Below are 22534 nucleotides of genomic sequence, written 5' to 3'. Positions count from 1 at the left end.
ATTTTTTAAATGGGCACGCAATTGGTCTCAGAGGCATACATAACAACTGCAGTATTTTGATTTAATGTTCATCGTCTCCAAACTATTTTATTCCCCATTTGACCCCGACTTCTCTCCAGCTTTGTCAGAAGACTGCAGCCATATGTTGCATGATTGCTCTTGTCCAATTTCATTACCAAAGATGCACGCTCTTTCACTGTACAATTTGTCCAAAACATGCACTCTGTTTGCTGTCTGATTACAAAGACAAGGGGTAAAATGCAAACACGTTACTTTCCAAAACACATTACAGTAAACAATGTCTAAATGTGCAACAAAAAAAATGATTTGCACCAGACATGTAGTAATGCACCAGACACGTAGTAATGCACCAGACACGTAGTAATGCACCAGACCCGTAGTAATGCACCAGACACGTAGTAATGCACCAGACACGTAGTAATGCACCAGACCCGTAGTAATGCACCAGACACGTAGTAATGCACCAGACCCGTAGTAATGCACCAGACACGTAGTAATGCACCAGACCCGTAGTAATGCACCAGACACATAGTAATGCACCAGACACGTAGTAATGCACCAGACCCGTAGTAATGCACCAGACACGTAGTAATGCACCAGACCCGTAGTAATGCACCAGACACGTAGTAATGCACCAGACACGTAGTAATGCACCAGACCCGTAGTAATGCACCAGACACGTAGTAATGCACCAGACATGTAGTAATGCACCAGACACGTAGTAATGCACCAGACCCGTAGTAATGCACCAGACCCGTAGTAATGCACCAGACACATAATAATGCACCAGACACGTAGTAATGCACCAGACCCGTAGTAATGCACCAGACACGTAATAATGCACCAGACACGTAGTAATGCACCAGGCATGTAGTAATGCACCAGACACGTAGTAATGCACTAGACACGTAGTAATGCACCAGACACGTAGTAATGCACCAGACACGTAGTAATCAGCCTATATGTGTATTGATGTATTTACTGGGGTCAAACATTAGTTTGTGGAACCAGTCTCCCCTCTTGGTATCTTCTGTTGTAAAACAAGCAGAGAGGCCTGTGGATATTCAGGGACCCACTGAAAAAACTGTCATGAATGTAAGGATGTGATTTATTAGTGAGGGATACTCATGTCTATTTAACATCAAGGCCATGTTAAGACAATGTAACCTTGGTTGGTTGCATACACAATTTGAGTGTACTTATGGGAGTGTGTGATACCTTGGATGGACAGGGCCTATGGTCATGGCTGACAGTGCTATGGCTCTCAGGGAATGTATGTATGTATGTATGTGTGTGTGTGAGAGAGAGAGAGAGAGAGAGAGAGAGAGAGAGAGAGAGAGAGAGAGAGAGAGAGAGGGAGATTGTGTAAGCACAGAAAAGAGGAGATTACCCACTGATCACCAGTTTAAGAGGTCACCGATATAGAGCGTTGGTGATGGGTTGCATCAAGCATGGGCCAAAAAAGACAAACCAAAACACAACAACCCCCTCCTCCAAAACCCCTGAAACCCCACCAGTGTTACTGTGCAGCTGCTAGAGCCCTGACTTCATGGAATTTGTTCGATACACACAGTAGGACACCAACACGCTCACACACGCACAGAGTTCAGCCGATTTATCATAATATGCTTTATCTGAAAAGTAAGTATCTTACCTCGGGATAAAGGGAGGATAGTGGGGCTTGTAGTCAGATTGGCAGAGGAAGGGAGAGGATGGAGGGAGCGAGTCGGCTGGTCCAAAGGGAGGACATGAAGGACCTGTTTGGAACAGATTATGACTGATAAGATACAGGGACCCATACGCCGACACAATGGGGAAGTGTTGTACCCAGGAACCTAGGTCTCTACGGCACTGGGAGATATGATTGACAGATGGACCTGGAAGGACCACCATCGTACATAGATGAAGGGATGGATGGATGAACAGGTAACCCCCGAGGAGGAGGGTAGGGTGTTTGGACCCCACTGGGGGCCTTTTCTATAGTTGGAAGGAAAAAGAATGGTGGGATTCCTGATGAAGGAGTGTAGAGAACGAGAGGAAGTAGAGAGAGAGAGGAAGGGAGGGGCATAGTGGGAGGGGCGTGGGGTAGGACCTGTCCACAGAGACATTATATGGGGCATAGCTAAAGGCTTTTTACAGGTGTGTGTTTGGCCAACAAAGTCGGTTTGAGTGGGTTGAACCCTTTTGCTGTGCTATGTTTTACATTTGGATTCGAATAGGTTTCTGTATGTGTCTTGCGTGATTGTTTTTTTTGTATGTGATTGTCCTTATGTGTAAATCTTGAAAGCACTGGCATTTCCATTGAATTGTAAAGGGTTAATAGTGAAGGGTTAACATCCATGTCAGTGGTTGTCATGATATCAAGGTCAGGCTGTGTTAAGACTTAAATTATCTGATGTAGGGATTACGCTGTGTAACTAAGCCAGGCAGTGACAGTAGTGGGTTTTTGTGCACAGATACACTTGACTGTACGATACATTAGGAACGCCTTCCTAATATTGAGTTGCACCCTTTTTGCCCTCAGAACAGCATCAGTTTGTCAGGGAATGGACTTTACAAGGTGTCGAAATCGTTCCACAGGGATGCTGGCCCATGTTGACTCTGATGCTTCCCTCAGTTGTGTCAAGTTGTCTGGATGTCCTTTGGGTGGTGGACCATTCTAGATACACAATGGAAACTGTTGAGAGTGAAAAACCCAGCAGTGTTGAATCTTTTGTCTTTCTCATTCACCTGAATGGCACATACATGATCCATGTCTCAATTGTCTCTAGGCTTAATTAAAAAATCTTTCTTTAACCTGTTTTCTCCCCTACATCTACATGAAGTGGATTTAACAAGTGACATCAACAAGGGATCATAGCTTTAACCTGGATTCACCTGGTCAGTCTGTGTCATGGAAAGAGCAGGTGTTCTTAATATTTTGTACACTCAGTATTTATCGTCACTTTAAATTTACATTAGTAGTTCCTGCTTTATGTTACATACATTGTTTTATGTTTGTTTTATGTAAATGAGAGTTAATGGATCCTATGATATGGGAGCATAGCACTTTCCATTATGAACCTGAATTAAAGGAGCAATGTGAGATTCAAACAACAAAACAAAAATGGATGTACCGATCCCAGATTGCCCCTTCTAATCACAGGCCATTCAGTCTGGGTACATTTGTTAGGATAGGGTTCCTACCACAGTATATGCGCATGTGGCAGGTTAAATATTTACAAATGTAGTACACCTTGTATAGGGTTTCTTATAGGATGGATGGGGTATGGTATATAAAGTATTAATAGCCTAAGCCCAGACACCTTTGAATTACTATCTCGATAAACTATTGCTTCTTTATGAAAATATTGTGCCTTCTCATTATACAGTACAGGTCTGGTGCTGCTCATCAATATATTTACTATTCTGAATCTGGCCTTTGGTTATGCTTCTAATCAGTCCTGCAAAACTCACTCTGAGAATGTCTGATATGTTGTGTATCAGTACGACACATGCTGGAAAAAGGTCATGAAATAATGCTTTCAAAGTGTTCATGTTTGCATGCATTCATGGCTAGATTATGTTCTCTTTATATTTTTTTGCAAGGGTTTTGTTGTTGATTGTATTATCCATATTCCTGGCTTATTAAAGTTAGTGTTGTAGAGATATTGGACATTGAAGGAGACACACTGAATGCAATATGTCATACAGTGTTGCAGTGTTAATACACAGTCCTCAGCCAGGATTTGTGGCTCAGTCAATGTCTATTGAATCTCAGTGTGTGTGCAACAATACTCACAGTCTGGGTGCTGTCTTAATCAATGACACTACTCTGTGAAACACACACACACACACACTCACGGCGTGTGCTGCTGACTGCGTCTGACGGCGTACGGGGAGATTCCTAATCCTGTGCAGACGGCAGCAGGTGGGGTCTGGGACTCGGTGTGTCAGCAGGGCAGGCATCAGTTTAACTGTGCTAATGGCCAGCGTTTAGAGTAGACACCCTGTCTTGCCCTGGACCACGCTGTCCTGTCTGGGGATTACACAGGTTAACAACTGATATGCTGCTTATTCCTTCAACGTACACCGGGCCTTCACTCCGGCATATAGTCCCTGTTTCAAATGAGCTTTTCGATTATCTTTTGATAAAATCCACTACATTTCAACCTATGCTGCTATGTCACATAGCATGGGTGTACTTATTCGTATCAATACTTTTATCATATATGCATAATCTGTCAAATTACTTTGTGACATCCCCCCTGAATTTCTAATAATTTGCACCAGTTTTTTTCCCCATTTCAAGAAATATGAGCTGCAAAGTTGACCAAGTCTGTCTCCCATTTCATTCCTCCTTGGAGTAGGGGACAATATGTATTTGTATTTGTACTGTACATCTATTTAGAGAGGGCATTATGTGGTGGACAGGGCTAGAGTTAACATACTGTATCTGCAGTAAGACAGGCATCATATAAGAGAAGCATGACATAACGTGTGTGAAGATGGCTGGGGGGTGGTCCAGAGGGGTGCCATGCCCCCGGTCCTTAAATTGGAGAATTTTGCATTTTTCAAACACCTGAAACAGCTTTTTTCCCTGCAATCTAGAGCCATAATCATGATTTTTAATTAGCTATCTGTATCCTCCTGACTCGTGGTAATTTTTTTAAAGAAACAAACTATCTATCGGGGGCCTCCCGGGTGGCGCAGTGGACGCTGTGCCACCAGAGACTCTGGGTTCAAGCCCAGGCTCTGTCGCAGCCGGCCGCGACTGGGAGGTCCATGGGGTGACGCACAATTGGACTAGCATCGTCTGGGTTAGGGAGGGTTTGGCCAGTAGGGATATCCTTGTCTCATCGCGCACTAGCGACTCCTGTGGCGGTTGGGTTGTGTTTCTGAGGGCGCATGGCTTTCAACCTTCGTCTCTCCCGAGCCCGTACGAGTTGAGTTGTAGCGATGAGACAAGATAGTAACTACTAACAATTGGATACCATGTAATTTGGGAGAAAAAAGGGGGTAAAATAAAAATAAAAAACGAACTATGCTTCTATGCTAAAATCTGGGTAAAATATTCAGTACATTTAGTTATTGCTTGCTTTTCTAAGTTCTACCAACTTTGCCAGCTAAGCTAGTTAGACAAGCTAGCGAGTATTTATTGCCTGAAATGGCTTCTTGGTAGCTTGTTATGAGGTTGGGAGATTGGGAACCTATCTGGGCTAGCTAAACCCACCTTGATAAAAATTGCTAGGTGGCTAGCTAGCAGTATTACAGAGAAATATTAACTAAAATAAAGCAAAAAATATATATGTGCACTACCGGTCAAAAGTTTTAGAACACCTAATCTTTCAAGGGTTTTTGTTTATTTGTACTATTTTCTACATTGTAGAATAATAGTGAAGACATCAAAACTATGAAATAACACATATGGAATCATGTAGTAACCAAAAAAGTGTTAAACAAATCAAAATATATTTTATATTTGAGATTATTCAAATAGCCAACCTTTGCCTTGATGGCAGCTTTGCACACTCTTGGCATTCTCTCAACCAGCTTCACCTGGAATGCTATTCCAACAGTCTTGAATGAGTTCCCACATATGATGGATGAGCACTTGTTGGCTGCTTTTCCTTCACCATTTCAATATGGTTGAGGTCGGGGGAGTGTGGAGGCCAGGTAATCTGATGCAGCACTCCATCACTCTCCTTCTTGGTAAAATAGCCCTTACACAGCCTGGAGGTGTGTTGGGTCATTGTCTTGTTGAAAAACAAATTATAGTCCCACTAAGCCAAAACCAGATGGGTTGGCATATCGCTGCAGAATGGTGTGGTAGCCATGCTGATTAAGTGTGCCTTGAAATCTGAATAAATCACAGACAGTGTCACCAAGAAAGCACCCCCACAGCATAACACCTCCTCCTCCACACTTTACGGTGGGAAACACACATGCAGAGATCATCCGTTCACCCACACCACATCTCACAAAGACACAGAGGTTGGAACCAAAAATCTCCAAATTGGACTCCAGACCAAAGGACAAATTTCCACCGGTATAAGGTCCATCGCTTGTGTTTCTTGGCCCAAGCAAGTCTCTCCTTCTTATTGGTGTCCTTTAGTAGTGGTTTCTTTGCAGCAATTCCACCCTGAAGGCCTGATTCACACAGTCTCCTCTGAACAGTTGAACTCATTGAAGCATTTATTTGGGCTGCAATTTTCTGAGGCTGGTAACTGTAATGAACTTATCCTCTGCAGCAGAGGTAACTCTGGGTCTTCAATTCCTGTGGCAGTCCTCATGAGAGCCAGTTCCATCATAGCGCTTGATGGTTTTTGCAACTGCACTTGAAGAAACTTTAAAAGTTCTTGAAATTTTCCCGTATTGACAGACTTTCATGTCTTAAAGTAATGATGGACTGTCATTTCTCTTTGCTAATTTGAGATGTTCTTGCCATAATATGGACTTGGTCTTTTACCAAATAGGGCTATCTTCTGTATAACCCCCCTACCTTGTCACAACACAACTGATTGGCTCAAACGCATTAAGAAGGAAAGAAATTCCAAAAATGAACTTTTAAGAAGGCACACCTGTTAATTTAAAATGGATTCCAGGTGACTGCCTCATGAAGCTGGTTGAGAGAATGCCTAGAGTGTGCAAAGCTGTCATCAAGGCAAAAGGTGGCTATTTGAAGAATATATTTAGATTTGTTTACCACTTCTTTGATTACTACATGACTCCGTATGTGTTATTTCATAGTTTTAATGGCTTCACTATTATTCTACGATGTAGAAAATACACCTATCAGCTTTATTGTTTGTGCTGGGGCACATTGGCAGTGTATGTGTGTATGTGGGTGTGCTGTGTGGGTGTTGAGTGGGGTAAGGGGGGTGTACAGTGGCTTGGGGACCCTCCCCGGCCCATATGGCAGCAGACAGCAGTAGTAATCAAGGAAGTGGAGCAACAGGCCTGAGCCCTTATAATCCCTAGCCACACTCTGACACGTGCCATGCTGACGCATACACCACCTGGCACACAAACACACTTGGATGCATGTGCACGCACAGACACATGCACACACACACACACACACACACACGCACGCACGCACGCACGCAAACATGCACATCATGTACACACATTAATACAGTGCTTTCAGAAAGTATTCAGACCCCTTGACCTTTTCCACATTTTGTTACGTTCCAGCTTTATTCTAAAATGTATTCAATAATTTTTCCACTCATCAATCTACACACAATACCCCATAATGACAAAGCAAAATATATATATATACATAAGAATTCAGACTCTTTACTCAGTACTTTGTTGAAGCACCTTTGGCAGCGATTACAGCCTCGTCTTCTTGGGTATGATGCTACAAGCTTGGCACATCTGTATTTGGGGAGATTCTCACATTATTCTCTGCAGATCCTCTCAAGCCCTGTCAGGTTGGATGGGGAGTGTCGCTGCATGGATATTTTCAGGTCTCTCCAGAGATGTTCGATCAGGTTCAAGTCCAGGCTCTGGCTGGGCCACTCAAGGACATTCAGAGACTTGTACCGAAGCCACTCCTGCATTGTCTTGGCTGTGGGTCGTTGTCCTGTTGGAAGGTAAACCTTTGCCCCAGTCAGAGGTCCTGAGCACTCTGGAGTAGGTTTTCATCAAGGATCTCTCTGTACTTTGCTCCGTTCATCTTTTCCTCGATCCTGACTAGTCTCCCAGTCCCTGCCGCTGAAAAACACCCCCACAGCATGATGATGCCACCACCATGCTTCACCATAGGAATGGTGCCAGGTCTCCTCCAGACGTGACGCTTGGCATTCAGGCCAAAGAGTTCAATCTTGCTTTCATCAGACCAGAGAATCTTGTTTCTCATGGTCTGAGAGTCATTAGGTGCCTTTTCGCAAACTCCAAGTGGGCTGTCATGTGCCTTTTACTGAGGAGTGGCTTCCGTCTGGCCACTCTACCATAAAGGCCTGATTGGTGGAGTGTTGCAGAGATGGTTGTCCTTCTGGAAGGTTCTCCTATCTCCACAGAGGAACTCTCCTCCCTGACCAAGGCCCGTCTTCCCCGATTGCTTAGTTTGGCCGGGCGGCCAGCTCTTGGAAGAGTCTTGGTGGTTCCAAACTTCTTCCATTTAAGAATGATGGAATCACTGTATTCTTGAGGATCTTCAATGCTGCAGACATTTTTTTGATACCCTTCCCCAGATCTGTGGCTCGACCCAATTATTTTTCTCTGAGCTCTACAGACAATTCCTTCAACCTCATGTCCAATCAATTGAATTTACGACAGGTGGACACCAATCAAGTTGTAGAAACATCTCAAGGATGATCAATGGAAAAAGGATGCACCTGAGCTCAATTTCGAGCCTCATAGCACAGGGTCTGAATACTTATATAAATAAGGTATTTCTGTTTTTATTTGTATTTTTAATACATTTGCAAAAATGTCTAAAAACATGTTTTCACTTTGTCATTATGGGGTATTGTGTGTTGATTGCTGAGGATTTGTATTTATTTAATCCATTTTAGAATAAAGCTGTAACGTAACAAAATGTGGAAAAAGTCAAGGGGTCTGAATACTTTACCAAGGCACTGTACGTAAACATACAGATGCACACAAAGAAGAGAAAAGCGCCACACCATTGACATACAAAACATCTAAAAACATATAGTCACAAAATACTATTTTCCTGCATCGTAGTAGACACTCTAATGCAGAGTGATTTACAGGAGCAATTAGGGTTAAGTGCCTTGGTCAAGGAAACATCAAGAGTTTTCCCCCCTTAATGAGTTCAGGGATTCGAACCAGCAACCTTTCCTTTGCTGGCCCAACACTCTAAGCTGCTAGGCTACCTGTCATCCTTCAATGACACAACACTCGTGTTGTTTTCCAACTGCATACTACAATGCTTGCCTTACCTACACAGGTACTAGAGTACACACTGTCACAACAAGCACAACAAGCACAATAAACATTGGCACACACATTACTGCTTGTTTATTGGTAGCAAAAGCATCAGCTACTCTTTCTAGGGTTCACAAAAAAACACAAAACATGACAAGTCACAGAACAATGGTTCGCTGATAGACAAGGAGAGTCACACAAATTTCAAATACAATGATGTACAAACAACACAACTAAAAAATGATGTACGAACCAAGGGAGTCATGCATGCGCCTTGTGAAACGCTGTCACTCACACTTATAGACGTGCAGGAACTTCCACAGCATAGCTGTCTCACTGTATATTGTAAATACACACATCTACCCTCATTTAGAGCACAAATAAATCACATTATTATAGGGCCACATTTGCGTATACATTTACATACCTTTAACACACATTTTCAGTTTACCACAAAAGCACCTTGTTAACCCACCAAACCTGACATTGCCCACACGCGGACACACACTCAGACAGACACACACAAACCTCTTTGCGGTGACGCACAAGGACACACTCTCACAATGGTCCTCTTATTGTTAATTGGCTGTTTAATCCTGTGGAATGTCTCTAATTAGTACACTCTGGCGGGTGAGGATCTGACTCAATCTGCTGCGTTACAATAGACTGGCTGTAATGGGGATCTCAGACCACACTCTCTCAAGCACACGGTCAAACAAACTCCCATGCCCCAACACACACACACGTAGCAGAATCTGTAGACTGTGACAGTCACACACTGTCGCCTCATCACATGCAAAGTCATTGATACTCATGATTTTATTTTCCAATCCGGTTTCCACGACGAGGTCAGTTTGGGGTGTCAGTGACAATAATACTATGCATTTATATTGAAGAGCAAATAGAGCATCTAGGACTCAGTTGATTCCTCGGCATTTGAAGAAAAATCTGAATGACAAACAGATCATCATTAGCTACAGTACACCATTCAATAGAACACACACTCTCTATGTCTCAGTCCCTCAGACATCAGAAGCCATTATCTGGCAACAAGTCATGTTATTGGATGTCTTGCTAACTGTTGGCAAACAGGACTGTAAACCTTGAGCTCACTTAACTGAATCTCCATGGTAGACCTAAGCCCGGTAATAGAGTCACAGGTTGTCTTTGTCGTCACTAGACTAGGCCTCAGTGCATGAGCAATGAACCCGTTACTGTTTGCTAGATTGTGCTGTGTACTCCGCAGCGTCCTTTATAGCTATCCAACTAAGGTCATGTGTTGCTGCGCTTGCAATGGGGTGTGAACAGTAAAAAAACAACTCTATACTATGGCTGGGTTCCATTCAGCCTGGCTCTGATAAAACATTTCCTGATGAGGATAACAGCACCACCAAAGACGATCGAGCGAATGATGCCTTCCAGGGCCAAGTCTGTTCACTGGTTAAAGTGCATGCTGGAAGCAGACACAGTCAGCACTGGGCCTAGTGATAGATGTCATGCTGAGTAGAACGTGTGTAAGTCTGAACAGTGACAAAGAGGTGGCTGTACCAGGAGCTGAAGGACCAGATTAAGAGTGAGGTGAAATATAGATACACAGGTTAAATGATGCAGATGAGTAGTAGAGAGGAATATTGAGAGGAAGGAATGAGACAGAAATTAAGGGAGAAGAGGTCAGACAAGGGGGGGGGGGGACATGTCGGGTGGTGGTGGGGGTTGAAGGAAGACCGGGGAGGGCAGCATCACTGCTGCGGTCCAAATCCCAGCTTAGCGTGTCTAAAACAGGCCCGGGAAATAAGGCTGCGAGGCCCCTAATGCTGAGACCGCTGTCACCCCCAATCACTCACACATTGTTAATCCCCACACCGTGACCCAACACAGACACACACACAGCCGCCCGCCCACAGCCACCACACACCAACACCGGGCGGCCCATTGGCCTTGGCTCCAGGCGGGTGGCCGGTCCCAGCACTGGGTGACACGAGCTGCAGGGTCAACCTTCTGTGCCAGGGGGTTACAAGAGCCAGCTGGGTAGAGTTGGGGTGAGTTTCAGTAGTGTTTAACATAGTAGTGATGCTATAAGATGGAGAATGTATGATGCACAGAGAGAGGGAGTGAAGGCGTTTAAAGAGACCAGGATGCACATAATTTTAAAAAAAAATTCTCCCACAACACAGATATTCTATCGTCCTTGTCACATCGCATGATAAGCATTTGTTTTCTTGTTCATTCTGCAGGAACTATGTAAACAATAGATCTTCTGTGCTCTGAGGATGCATTTGATAGTCAGACTTCGTCATGTTGCTGATGTCGGTCTCTTTTGTGTCTCCCTGTAGGTCCTGTCACTGTGTCTACCAACTCTGCACCCCTGAATAGTCCAGAGAGCCACAAGCCCTCGCAGTGAACCAAGGTGCTCCAGTGAATACGGAGAGAGGGCCTGGATGGGAGGGCTGCAGGAGTTTCTCATGGTCTCACTTAGAAGGAACTGTTACTTAGAATGAATTGTCAAAGCTTCTTTCAGTAGTGTTGATCCTAATTGAACTGTCTGCAAACAAGCAAACAGATAAAGAATCAGATTTAAGTGGATAACACCATTTGGATTTATCGACATGAAGCTGAAACCCAGCGATACTCAGGTTACGTTTCATATACTGTACTGAAAAAAAATATAAACGCAACATTCAACCATTTCAACGATTTTTTACCGAGTTACAGTTCATATAATGAAATCAGTCAATTTAAATAAATACAGATACCCAGTCGGGAATACAGATACCTTTAAAAAAAAAAGTATGGGCGTGGATCAGAAAACTAGTCAGTATATGGTGTGACCACCATTTGGCTCATGCAGTGCGACACATCTCCTTCGTATAGGCAGTGGAACACGCTGTCGTACACGTCAATCCAGAGCATCCCAAACATTCTCAGTGGGTGACATGTCTGGTGAGTATACAAGCCATGGAAAAACTGGGATATTATCAGCAGAAAGGAATTGTCTCCAGATCCTTGCGACGTGGGGCTGTGCATTATCATGCTGAAACATGAGGGGATGGCGGCGGATGAATGGCACGACAATGGGCCTCAGGATCTCGTCACGGTATCTCTGTGCATTCAGGTTGCCATCAATAAAATGCAATTGTGTTCGTTGTCCATAGCTTATGCCTGTCCATACTATAACCCCATCGCCACCATGGGGCACTCTGTTCAAAATGTTGACATCAGCAAACCGCTCGCCCACACACAACGCCATACAAGCTGTCTGCCATCTGTCCGGTACAATTGAAACCGGGATTAATTAGTGAAGAGCACACTTCTCCAGCGTGTCAGTTGCCATCGAAGGTGAGCATTTCCCCACTGAAGTTTATTACAATGCCGCACTGCAGTCACGTTAAGATCCTAGTGAGGATGATGAGCACGCAGATAAGCTTCCCTGAGATGGTTTCTGACAGTTTGTGCAGAAATTATTAATTAAATCATCAGCTGTTCGGGTGGCTGGTCTCAGATAATCCTGCAGGTGAAAGGGGGTACCTAGTCAGTTGTACAACTGCATTGAATGCATTCAACTGAAATGTGTCTTCCACATTTAACCCAACCCCTCTGAATCAGAGAGGTGCGGGGGGCTGCCTTAATTGACATCCAAGTCTTCAGCGCCCTGGGAACAGTGGGTTAACTGCCATGCTCAGGGGCAGAACAACATATTTTTACCTTGTCAGCTCTGGGAATTGATCCATCAACCTTTCGGTTAGTAGCCCAACGCTCTAACTGCTAGGCTACCTGCCGAAGAAGCCAGATGTGGAGGTCCTGGGCTGGAGTGGTTACATGTGGTCTGTGGTTGTGAGGCTGGTTGGACGTACTGACAAATTCTCTAAAACGATGGCTTATGGTAGAGAAATTAACATAAAATGATCTGGCAACAGCTATGTTGGACATTCCTGCAGTCAGCATGCCAATTGCACGTGTTGTGTGATAAAACTGCACCTTTTAGAGTGGCCTTTTATTGTCCCCCAGCACAAGCTGCACCTGTGTAACAACAATGCGGTTTAATCAGCCACACCTGAATTATCTTGGCAAAGGAAAAATGCTCACTAACAGGGATGTAAACAAATTTGTACAATACATTTTTGAGAAATAAGCGTTTTGTGCATTTGGAACGTTTCTGGGATCTTTTATTTCAGCTCATGAAACATGGGACCAAGACTTTAAATTATTTATATTTTTGTTCAGTGTATATAGTGAAAACAAATAACAGCACATCTATACAACTTTCCCTGATGTACTGTGTAGTTCAGTGGTACTATAGCTAAAGTCACATTATAGAGTTAAGGAAACACCAGTATTTTGTTCTGCTAATATACACCCTTAGAGAAAAAGGTGCATCTAGAACCTAAAACAGTTATTTTGCTGTCCCCATAGGAGAACACTTTGAAGATCCCTTTTTGGTTCCAGGTAGAACCATTTCCCCAGAGAGTTGAACATGGTACCCAAAAGAGTTCTACCTAGAACCAGAAAGGGTTCTACCTGGAACAAAAAGGGTTCTCCTATGGACGCAGCCAAAGAACCCTTTCGGAACCCTTTTTTCTACGAGTGTATTGAGAACAAAAATGATATGTGGACAGAGATAAATGAATAGGAATTGATCAAATGTTACTGCTTTAGAATGAGGTTTTATTTAGAATTATAACAAGGGTCCAGTGTTGTAATTCAATAAAAGGAAATGACAAAAAATACAATCTGACTTTGGTTCCAATGTCTGCAGGCTACATTGTGCTTTTGCCATTTACAGTTGACGACCTACATTTATACAGTATTTCTTCCTTTAATAATCGTACCTAGCCTGATTTTATATTGGTCTCTCCTGTCTGTGTGCCTAATGTTGTGTGTTTATGCTGGTGTTAATCTGTATCGTAGCTATGCGTACTGTGTATATTTGAGTGTGCCTCTGCGTATATACAGATTGTCAGGTGTGTGGCAGTAATTGACAAGGACACTGATCCGGTGGCTAGATTAGAAGGTCAGTGTGGGTGGAAACTAGGAATGAGGGACAGCTATTCCTGAACCGGAGAATATATAGAACATGACTTTTCTGTCCTGCTGCCCGACATACTCACCCACAAATTGATGTACACAATAGATATTCACCCTCATTTACTTCAGGACAACAACCCTGTTAGGCATTTCTAATCAGATGCTACTGTTTAATGTTGCAGGCAAAAATAGCAGATTTCTTAAAATGAACAAGTCTGCAAACTACACCTAAAATATTAAAAGTAGCACCTGAGTAGAAATATGTATGTGCAAAGGAATTGAGGGGACATAACCTGAATTAAGGGGACATAGACTAATTTAATTAGGCTACATCCCCCTCAATTCCTAAGAACATATTTTGATTACCATAATAAAACAGATTTCTACTAGTTTCCTGAACATGTTAAGCAACATGGTGGAAAACTTCAGTCATACTTGTTCAGTGGGCAATTCTAAAAGTAAAGAAGACAGATTCGATCTTTATGTTGATTCGTCCTGTCCACCCGTGAGAGATGTGCTATTCTGAGGCACTTGCATGCTTACAGCCTCAATCATGTATTTCCACTTTAACATCAGTACACTTCTAGCAGTTCATTAGGGCAGACTTTCACATATTTTACAATAAAACGGGATAGAGCAAAACCAATATAAATGAGTTTGAATGTTGAAGAGATAGAAAGGGTCTCTGAGGCTGAGCCCAGTTTTTATGCTAGTGTTCATTTATTTATCAATGTGATGACGGAACAAATAAACTGAGCACTTTTTGGACATTCTCTATAAGGATGTTCTCTCTCTGATCTGAAGACTTCACACAAAAACAGTGACACATAGAATGACACTGTGCTCTAGGCCTAACTTACCACAGCTGAGAACAGATATCTGATACAGTGATGTTGATTGTTTCTGTAAGGATTCAGTTGTATATGTCAGATAAAACAGTACAGCTCCAACGGTCTGAATATTGTTGAAGAGATACCTAAAAGAATGTTTAGTATAGGGCTCTACAGATACCCTCCATCCATGGACTTCACGTCATTCAGAGTATGACTTGTCTAGTTGTTCAAATGTGGTACTTTACTCCCCTCTAGTGGTCGTTTTGTATCTCAAAAAAAGTATAAAGAGCACAATCCACGTAAAAAAAAAAACGTTTTCCATTGCCTCAAAACATGGGACAAGACTACCAATTGGATACAACGAAATTCGGGAGATAAAGAGGTAAAAAACTTGATTCACTACTGGACACTTTCTGTGTAACTCCTTTTCACAAGGATTCAATTTTTTGAAATAATCACACACGATAACCTATTTTGTCCAGTATTTGAAACAACATTGGACTGAGATTGCTAATGCATTCAGAAGAACACCAGATTGTGATGGTCATAGCAAACAAACCGTACTCATAATGGTCAAAGTTGTGCTTTTCACAGCTCTGGCGATAACATCAAATATCTATGTTAGTAATTGATTGATAGTCAATGGACTAAACAAAATTGACAGAAGACAGGTCTGTGTGTGTGTAACATCCATTTACCACCTTATATGAGAAATCTGGAAATTACAAACATTGTTTTATTTCAGCATCTTAACATTTCAAATTCAAATTAAGAAATAAAAATGATTTAAGTTAAAAGGGTGACACATCAACCTGAGAAACATTACACAAATGTAGAATCTGGAGCGAAGTGAAGGGGGAGGTCTAAATATCTCTGACCATCCCATTTATAGCTCCCATAACATTAACATAAATGATCACTTTACCAATTACACTATTTTTGGTTTGCAAGAGAGCATTGACCACCAAGCTCCATTACCCTCACAACAAGGCCCCTCAGGAGCGATCACAAAGAATATCACTGGATTCACTATTTGTTTAAAAAAGCCTTAAAATGCTGTCTCCAATTATTTATCACTGAAACCAAATTTGAGAATTCAAAGACAAAGGGAAAACAGTGTCAATCAGGTAAAGGGGAAATGAAATGAGAATGAACCATCAAGGATCCCCTTTGACAGCCAAAATAAGCTTACGTCGATGTTGTTTTCTGTACAAAATGTAATTAGAATCCCCCATCTCCATTTCATTCACAAATATTATTTCCACTATGAAAAATGTGCATAAGCAAAAAAAGAATTAAAATAAAATTGACAACCGGTCCCATGTGGCTCAGTTGATAGAGCATGGTGCTTGCAACACCAGGGTTGTGGGTTCAATTCCCACAGGGGACCAGTCAGGAGAAAGTATGGAAATGTATGCACTACTGTTAGTCACTCTGAATAAGTGCATCTGCTCAATGATGTAAATAACCATGATAGTGATGATCAATATTGTAAGAATAAACCATTGCTCCAGAGATGTTTTTGAATTGTATACAATTAGCTGTGCTGATCAGAATCTACACACTCAAAGGGGGAGGGGGGGTGTGTACTCCCATTCATGCGTTCCCATGAGACACCAGCTCAGTCTTTATTTTACTGGCAGAGTTGGGAAGGAGGAAGGGGACTAGGGCAGTTGTTGTAGCACCCTGCAGAGAATGGGGTACTCCCCACTGCAGACAAAAACCTAACCCCATCCTCCTGTGACCACTACCTGTCTCAGATTCCCTGTCTTCTGTTTTATCTGATCTCTCCACACGGCATCATGACAATGGAACATCTGATTTGATGGTGTGGTGGTGGGAGATCTGACCAGCAACAAGCAGGTACATGCACAAAAGAGTACCCTATAATAGTCTGCTGCCGAGAGTACTAAGAAAACACCACTATACACGTTATTCTTATCATAATCATTGTTTCTCTAATCACTACCAACATAAGAGGAGAGGGCAGGTAGGGGAGGGGGAAGACAGAGAGAAGAGGAGAGGTAAATTAAAGAGGCATTTAAGCGCGCTCCCCACGGATACGACGGGCCAGCTGGATGTCTTTGGGCATGATGGTGACACGCTTGGCATGGATAGCGCACAGGTTGGTGTCCTCAAACAGACCAACCAGGTAAGCCTCGCTGGCCTCCTGCAGACAACAAAGAACAGGTATGAAAAATGGCTCACGACAACACACTTAAAAATGTGTGGACAATAGCAACCTATAAAATGCTATTCTGTGATACACTCAGGCACATGATCCAAGTATTCCTCTTCAGTGTGTGATAAAACAATCAACACAATGCAATTATTTTTCTCCTGCCTCAAACTTGAGTTATGTGGTTTATGACAGCAACTACAATGGTGATGATGTAGCACTGACCTGCAGGGCTCCAATGGCTGCACTCTGGAAACGCAGGTCAGTCTTGAAGTCCTGGGCGATTTCTCTCACCAAGCGCTGGAAGGGCAGCTTGCGGATCAGCAGCTCAGTGGACTTCTGGTAACGACGGATCTCACGCAGGGCCACCGTACCAGGCCTGGAGGGAAACACAGTTAGAAGAATCCCATGACTAACATCACTGTATGGATTCATTACAAAAATCCAGAATCAAACTCTTTAGGCCTAAATCCTATCTTGTATCAGGTGGTGATGGAGTCATAATAAGAGCCAGTACTGTGACTCAGGGACAGGGGGCAGCTCTGGTAAGACCTTATCAGCCTTTCTGTCACTCTCTTTCACCTGTAGCGATGGGGCTTCTTGACCCCACCGGTAGAAGGGGCACTCTTGCGGGCAGCTTTGGTGGCCAGCTGCTTACGTGGGGCTTTGCCTCCAGTAGATTTACGGGCTGTCTGCTTGGTACGGGCCATGGCTCCTACAAATTACCTGAATGAAGGGGAGAACCACATACATAGATGTGAGATATAACAATGACCATAGGTTAAAAATGTTAACTTTTAGTTGTTGCAATTAGACCTGATAATCAAGTCATTGCATTTTTATTAATCCGTTCTCAGCTGATTAAAAACTTAAACTAACTTGAAAAGCACTGTGAAACAAGAGTATTTTTATACAGTAATTGGGTGTTCAACTCATTGTCATTGAACACATTTGGAACAAAAAGTGCGGACAAGCTACAACATGAATCCATCTCCCCAATCAAAGTCGACAGTGAGCCAATCAATCAATCAACGGGGAAAACAACGGCATTGGTTGGTTAGTCAATCTAATTGTGTAAACATATGACTAAGACCAATCAGCGTGTGTTCTGTCACGAAGAGGCGGGATCTACAGCGCCCAGACGTTGTTGGTAGCCCCGCCCACTCAGCTGTGATGATGGCGGCTGCTTGATGCGCAACCGGGATAAAGACCCAAGGCAGAAAAGCAAGGGAGTAGCACTAAAACTTTGATATTTCAAGAAACAGCTGTTTGACAATCTCATTAAACAACTAATACACATTAAAGAAGACATCACAGAGAACTCGTATGTAGGCATAGAAACGGAGTTCGACCGCCAATGCCTGCGTACAACCGAAGCGAACCCGCGCATAATTTGAAACAATTTCTCCGGCTGCACTAGCTGTAGAAAAGGCTGCAATTCTGTGCCGTTTCGACAGTCGGGTTTGTTATTTTTCTCTACGACGAAAATGAAATGGATTTCCAACAAAATAACCAGAATTGAAGCAATTTGAAACTTTTCAAATGTGAAGTTACCGTAAATTAAAAGCAGTCGAGTGTTTGACTTACCTACACCAAAAGAGGTTAAAAAGGATGTGAGAAATGTTTAGCTTGTCTGGCCGTGTCAGTATTTTCTTCCTCGTATCCACAATGGGAACAAACGTACAGCGGGAAAATGGCTGCTATGTCAATCATTTCTCCCATAATGCAACAGTGTATACACACACATTTCTTGTTTTGTAGCACTTCGGCCACATGTTCTTTGGATATTTATTTTGTACTCTGAATCGGTCTCAGAGATTCATAAGCGAACATCGTAGCCTACCTAATATCGATATTTTTATCCAGATATTGTGGAAATGTATTGGCTTTTCAATTTGCCATGCTCAAGAAAATGATGCAATTGTATATCCGTGTACAACCTTAATCACAAGTCTTAGGCAAATGTTAACCTTAAAATGTCGTCACAAAAAGGTCTAGTTTCCGATCAGTGGTGTGAAGTACTACTTTAGTTTCTGTACTTTACCATTTACATTGGACAACTCCTAAAGAAAATGTACTTTTCACACCATACAGTTTCCCTGCCACCCAAAAGTACTCATTACATGTTGAATGTTTAGCATGACAAGAAAATGATCCAATTCACCCATTTACCAAGAGAACGTCCCTGGTCATTCCTGCTGCCTCTGATCAGGCAGACTCACAAAAGAGGTAGTAGGGATGTTCTCTTGTTAAGTGAATTGGACCATTTTCCCGGTCTAGCTAAGCATTTGAAATGTAACGAGTACTTTTAGGTGTCAGGGAAAAGTGATGAAGGTACATTTAGGAATGTAGTCAAACATAGTAAAGTACAGATACCCCCAAAACTGCTTTAAAGTATTTTTACACCACTGCTGTGTTTGTAAAGTATGTCTGTGTTAGTGTGCCCATTTCTATCTGTAAATATGTATATTTAAAACTAAATACTTTTACTCTAGTATTTTACTGGTGACTCACCTGTCATTTTTTATTAAAGGCATTGTTACAAGTAAAACTGGGTACTTCTTCCAATGAATATGACAGTTCTTCAAATGACCAAATATGAAAAACTCACTATTTAAAGTACATAGAGTAAAATACCATTGCCAGCAGCATGCAACTCAGTACTTTGTGTAGGTCAATCACTTTACTAAACCAGTTGTGGAACATCAGTTTATCACCTTTGTGAGAATTCTGGATATTACAAATGTCTGCTTAAAAAAATGAACAGAAAATTAAAATCAAAACCAGTAAGAAAAGGGTATCACAACCTGAGAAAGGAACTAAAATATTACCTGGATAAAACATGGGAGAAATACATAAACATTACGCTACATATAGGCCTTTGCAATGTTGAATCAATGTCATTTATCAATTTCAGAACAAGATGAACTATTTATAAATGCATCCTGTAAACAGTAGAAACACTAGTTGTAAAAAAAACAAATGAAAGGGTACATGTAAAAAAACAATGCAAGTCTATCAATTAGAAAAGCCTGTTATAATAATGTAATAGCATCGTCAATAGGAGAAAATGCTTGCCCAAGATGCTTCATGCATGCACCCTTTGCCGTGCCGATTTGCACACACATTAAAGGTGTGACTCCAATCGGCTTCAAAACAGATACATGATACACAAAGTACCCTAAAAGTCTTCTGCTAAGAGAACTAAGGGGGACAAGACTGCACACTACTTTTATCACATCATTACTGAAACCAAGCTACTTAAAAGGAAAAGTGGGAAGGGAGGGAAAGACAGCCTGAGGACACGTAAATTAGGGAGGCATCTAAGCGCGCTCCCCACGGATACGACGGGCCAGTTGGATGTCTTTGGGCATGATGGTGACACGCTTGGCATGGATGGCGCACAAGTTGGTGTCCTCAAACAAACCAACAAGGTATGCCTCGCTGGCCTCCTGCAGACAAAATACAAGTTCAATTCAGTTGATGATATAAGCTTGGTATGGGACAATGCCTTCTTCAAACATTTGGGGAGAGTACTGCCAGTAGGCCACCATTAAAGGGATACCTCGATATTTTGGTGATGAATCAGATGCACTTGTGGATATCATTTTTGTCTGTCTCCTGTATGAAGGATGTTAGAGGTAGTTTTGCATGCCAATGCTAACTAGCATTAGCGCAATGACAAAGTCTATGGCATCTACGAGCATGCTAGCAGATACCCATAGACTTGCAGTCATTGGGCTTGCTAGTTAGGTTTGTGAGCCAATGCAAACTAACTTTCTTCATACTGGACACAGACATAAATATGCATCCATTTTAGACTCAGCAAAAGTAGAGGGCCTCATGGCCAAATTTCCTTAGTATCCCTAGAAGTGTACAAATTCTGATAAGTCTGGCTTTAGTGTCATTTGGTGGGTGAACAAAAATCATAAACACACTGACCTGCAGAGCGCCAATGGCTGCACTCTGGAAACGCAGGTCAGTCTTGAAGTCCTGAGCAATTTCTCTCACCAAACGCTGGAAGGGCAGCTTACGGATCAGCAGCTCAGTGGACTTCTGGTACCGACGGATCTCACGCAGGGCCACCGTACCAGGCCTGGAGGGAAACAGTAATTAAGTAACACCACTGTGGTCCTTTACTTTATCTACATCAAATTATTAAAGGAGAGAGCATGACACCAGGTGGGTCGAAGCCTGCATGTTCAGGCACTGCATTTTGTCCCGCCTTCACCTGTAACGATGGGGCTTCTTGACCCCACCAGTAGAAGGGGCGCTCTTGCGGGCAGCTTTGGTGGCCAGCTGCTTACGTGGGGCTTTGCCTCCAGTAGATTTACGGGCTGTCTGCTTGGTACGGGCCATGGCTCCTTCAAATCACCTGAATAAAGGGGAAATTGAGACAGGAATGTTAATGGTAGTAACAAAATAGCTAGCTCAAATCCAGCAAAAAAAAAACATGTTAGTCTACTAAACACCACCAATTACACTACCAGCAAAAATATTTGTAATAAGATTACAGATACTTTGAAAAACTAAACCATTACTTGTTTTACATTTAGAAAAAAATGTTTGCAAAAAATATATTAAGAAACCTGTGTTGTCAATGACACTCAATTAAACTTGCTTTTATTCAATGATTAAGTTTGTTCCACCTAAGACCCCTAGAATTACACCCCGAATGCATTGGACATGTATTGTAATGGCTCTTAAGGGCAAATTAATTAAAATATAACTGAAAGTTTTGTTAGACAAGTAAATAGAAATTGTAACGGACTACATTTAGAAAGTAACTTATGACATCCTTAAAAAAAAAATCGTTATTATTTGTATATAACCCTCTGTGATCGTATCCAAGTCTGTGGCACAAGTCCGCAAAGATGTACATTAACTTCAGCGAATTACAGCGTAAAGGCTTCATACAACTACCAATAGGGACTTGTTTAGTGATATAAGGGGTGGGATTTTCTTCCATTTTCGCCAATGAGCAACGTCTTTCACAAAGTAGGTCCCCGCCTCTTACGCATTGAAGACTATGGCTGCTGTAACAGGAACGTATTAACGTGAAGGAAAAATTCGAATGTGTTTAACAAGAAGGTGACAATTAAAACGACATTTAAAACGAAGACATTGTCGCTTTAAACTAAAACACATTGAGGGATTGTTCTAGACATCGTTAGGAATCTATTGAAAAACTTCTGTACTCAGAAAATTACTCAGAACCCGTGCATAACCGTGTCAAATTCGAAAGGAGTGCTTTGGGTCTGTAGTTTCTACAAGCGGATAATAGCTTGCTTTTTCGGTCGTCTGGGTTGTGTTTTTCCCTATGACTGCGGATTTACTTGCAAAAAGATAGTCTAAATAACAAAAAAAGTTAAAATGTACAAATACACAATATTTGTAAAAAAAAAAATATTTCAAACGCAACACTTACCTTTGATACAACAGTTAAAAATATGAAACTCGTCTCGTGTCCTTATTTTATTGCGTTGTTCACACAACAGAATGGAGTCCTATATTGGGTTAAAATGGCAGGTTACCCACAATGCATCTGCTGTGACAAGAGACCAACTTTTTTACACGATTATGAATTGATCAATTATCA

The 22534-nt window shown here is 42.1% G+C and overlaps 2 protein-coding genes and 1 long non-coding RNA gene across 4 annotated transcripts; 1 reads left to right on the top strand and 2 right to left on the bottom strand.

Annotated features, from left to right (window-relative positions):
• The first annotated feature begins 1436 nt into the window (after positions 1–1436).
• On the top strand, positions 1437–14099 carry LOC135573983 (uncharacterized). Its single transcript, XR_010465080.1, has 2 exons — positions 1437–1947; positions 11235–14099. It is a non-coding gene; the product is annotated as an uncharacterized LOC135573983 (long non-coding RNA).
• A 1329-nt stretch (positions 14100–15428) lies between these two features.
• LOC115136949 (histone H3.3A) lies at positions 15429–18628 on the bottom strand. 2 transcript variants are annotated; one of them, XM_029672878.2, is made up of 4 exons: positions 18523–18628; positions 17518–17661; positions 17161–17314; positions 15429–16926 (listed from the first exon to the last, which is right to left on the bottom strand). In XM_029672878.2, exons 2-4 carry the CDS (start codon positions 17643–17645, stop codon positions 16798–16800), a joined length of 411 nt encoding a protein of 136 aa, XP_029528738.1. In that variant the 5' UTR covers positions 17646–17661; positions 18523–18628; the 3' UTR covers positions 15429–16797. The 2 variants fall into 2 exon arrangements, with proteins under 2 accessions (XP_029528738.1, XP_029528739.1); XM_029672879.2 differs by having other exon boundaries at positions 18527–18626.
• Positions 18629–19432: 804 nt separating this feature from the next.
• On the bottom strand, positions 19433–22470 carry LOC115136948 (histone H3.3A). Its single transcript, XM_029672876.2, has 4 exons — positions 22364–22470; positions 21167–21310; positions 20878–21031; positions 19433–20387 (listed from the first exon to the last, which is right to left on the bottom strand). The coding sequence occupies exons 2-4, from the start codon at positions 21292–21294 to the stop codon at positions 20259–20261; spliced, it is 411 nt and encodes a 136-aa protein (XP_029528736.1). The 5' UTR covers positions 21295–21310; positions 22364–22470; the 3' UTR covers positions 19433–20258.
• Positions 22471–22534: the final 64 nt, after the last annotated feature.

This window comes from Oncorhynchus nerka, linkage group LG11, assembly GCF_034236695.1.
Source record: "Oncorhynchus nerka isolate Pitt River linkage group LG11, Oner_Uvic_2.0, whole genome shotgun sequence".
Lineage (NCBI taxonomy): Eukaryota > Metazoa > Chordata > Actinopteri > Salmoniformes > Salmonidae > Oncorhynchus > Oncorhynchus nerka.
Note: the sequence above shows the minus strand (reverse complement) of the source record. Positions and strands in the feature narration are given on the sequence as shown.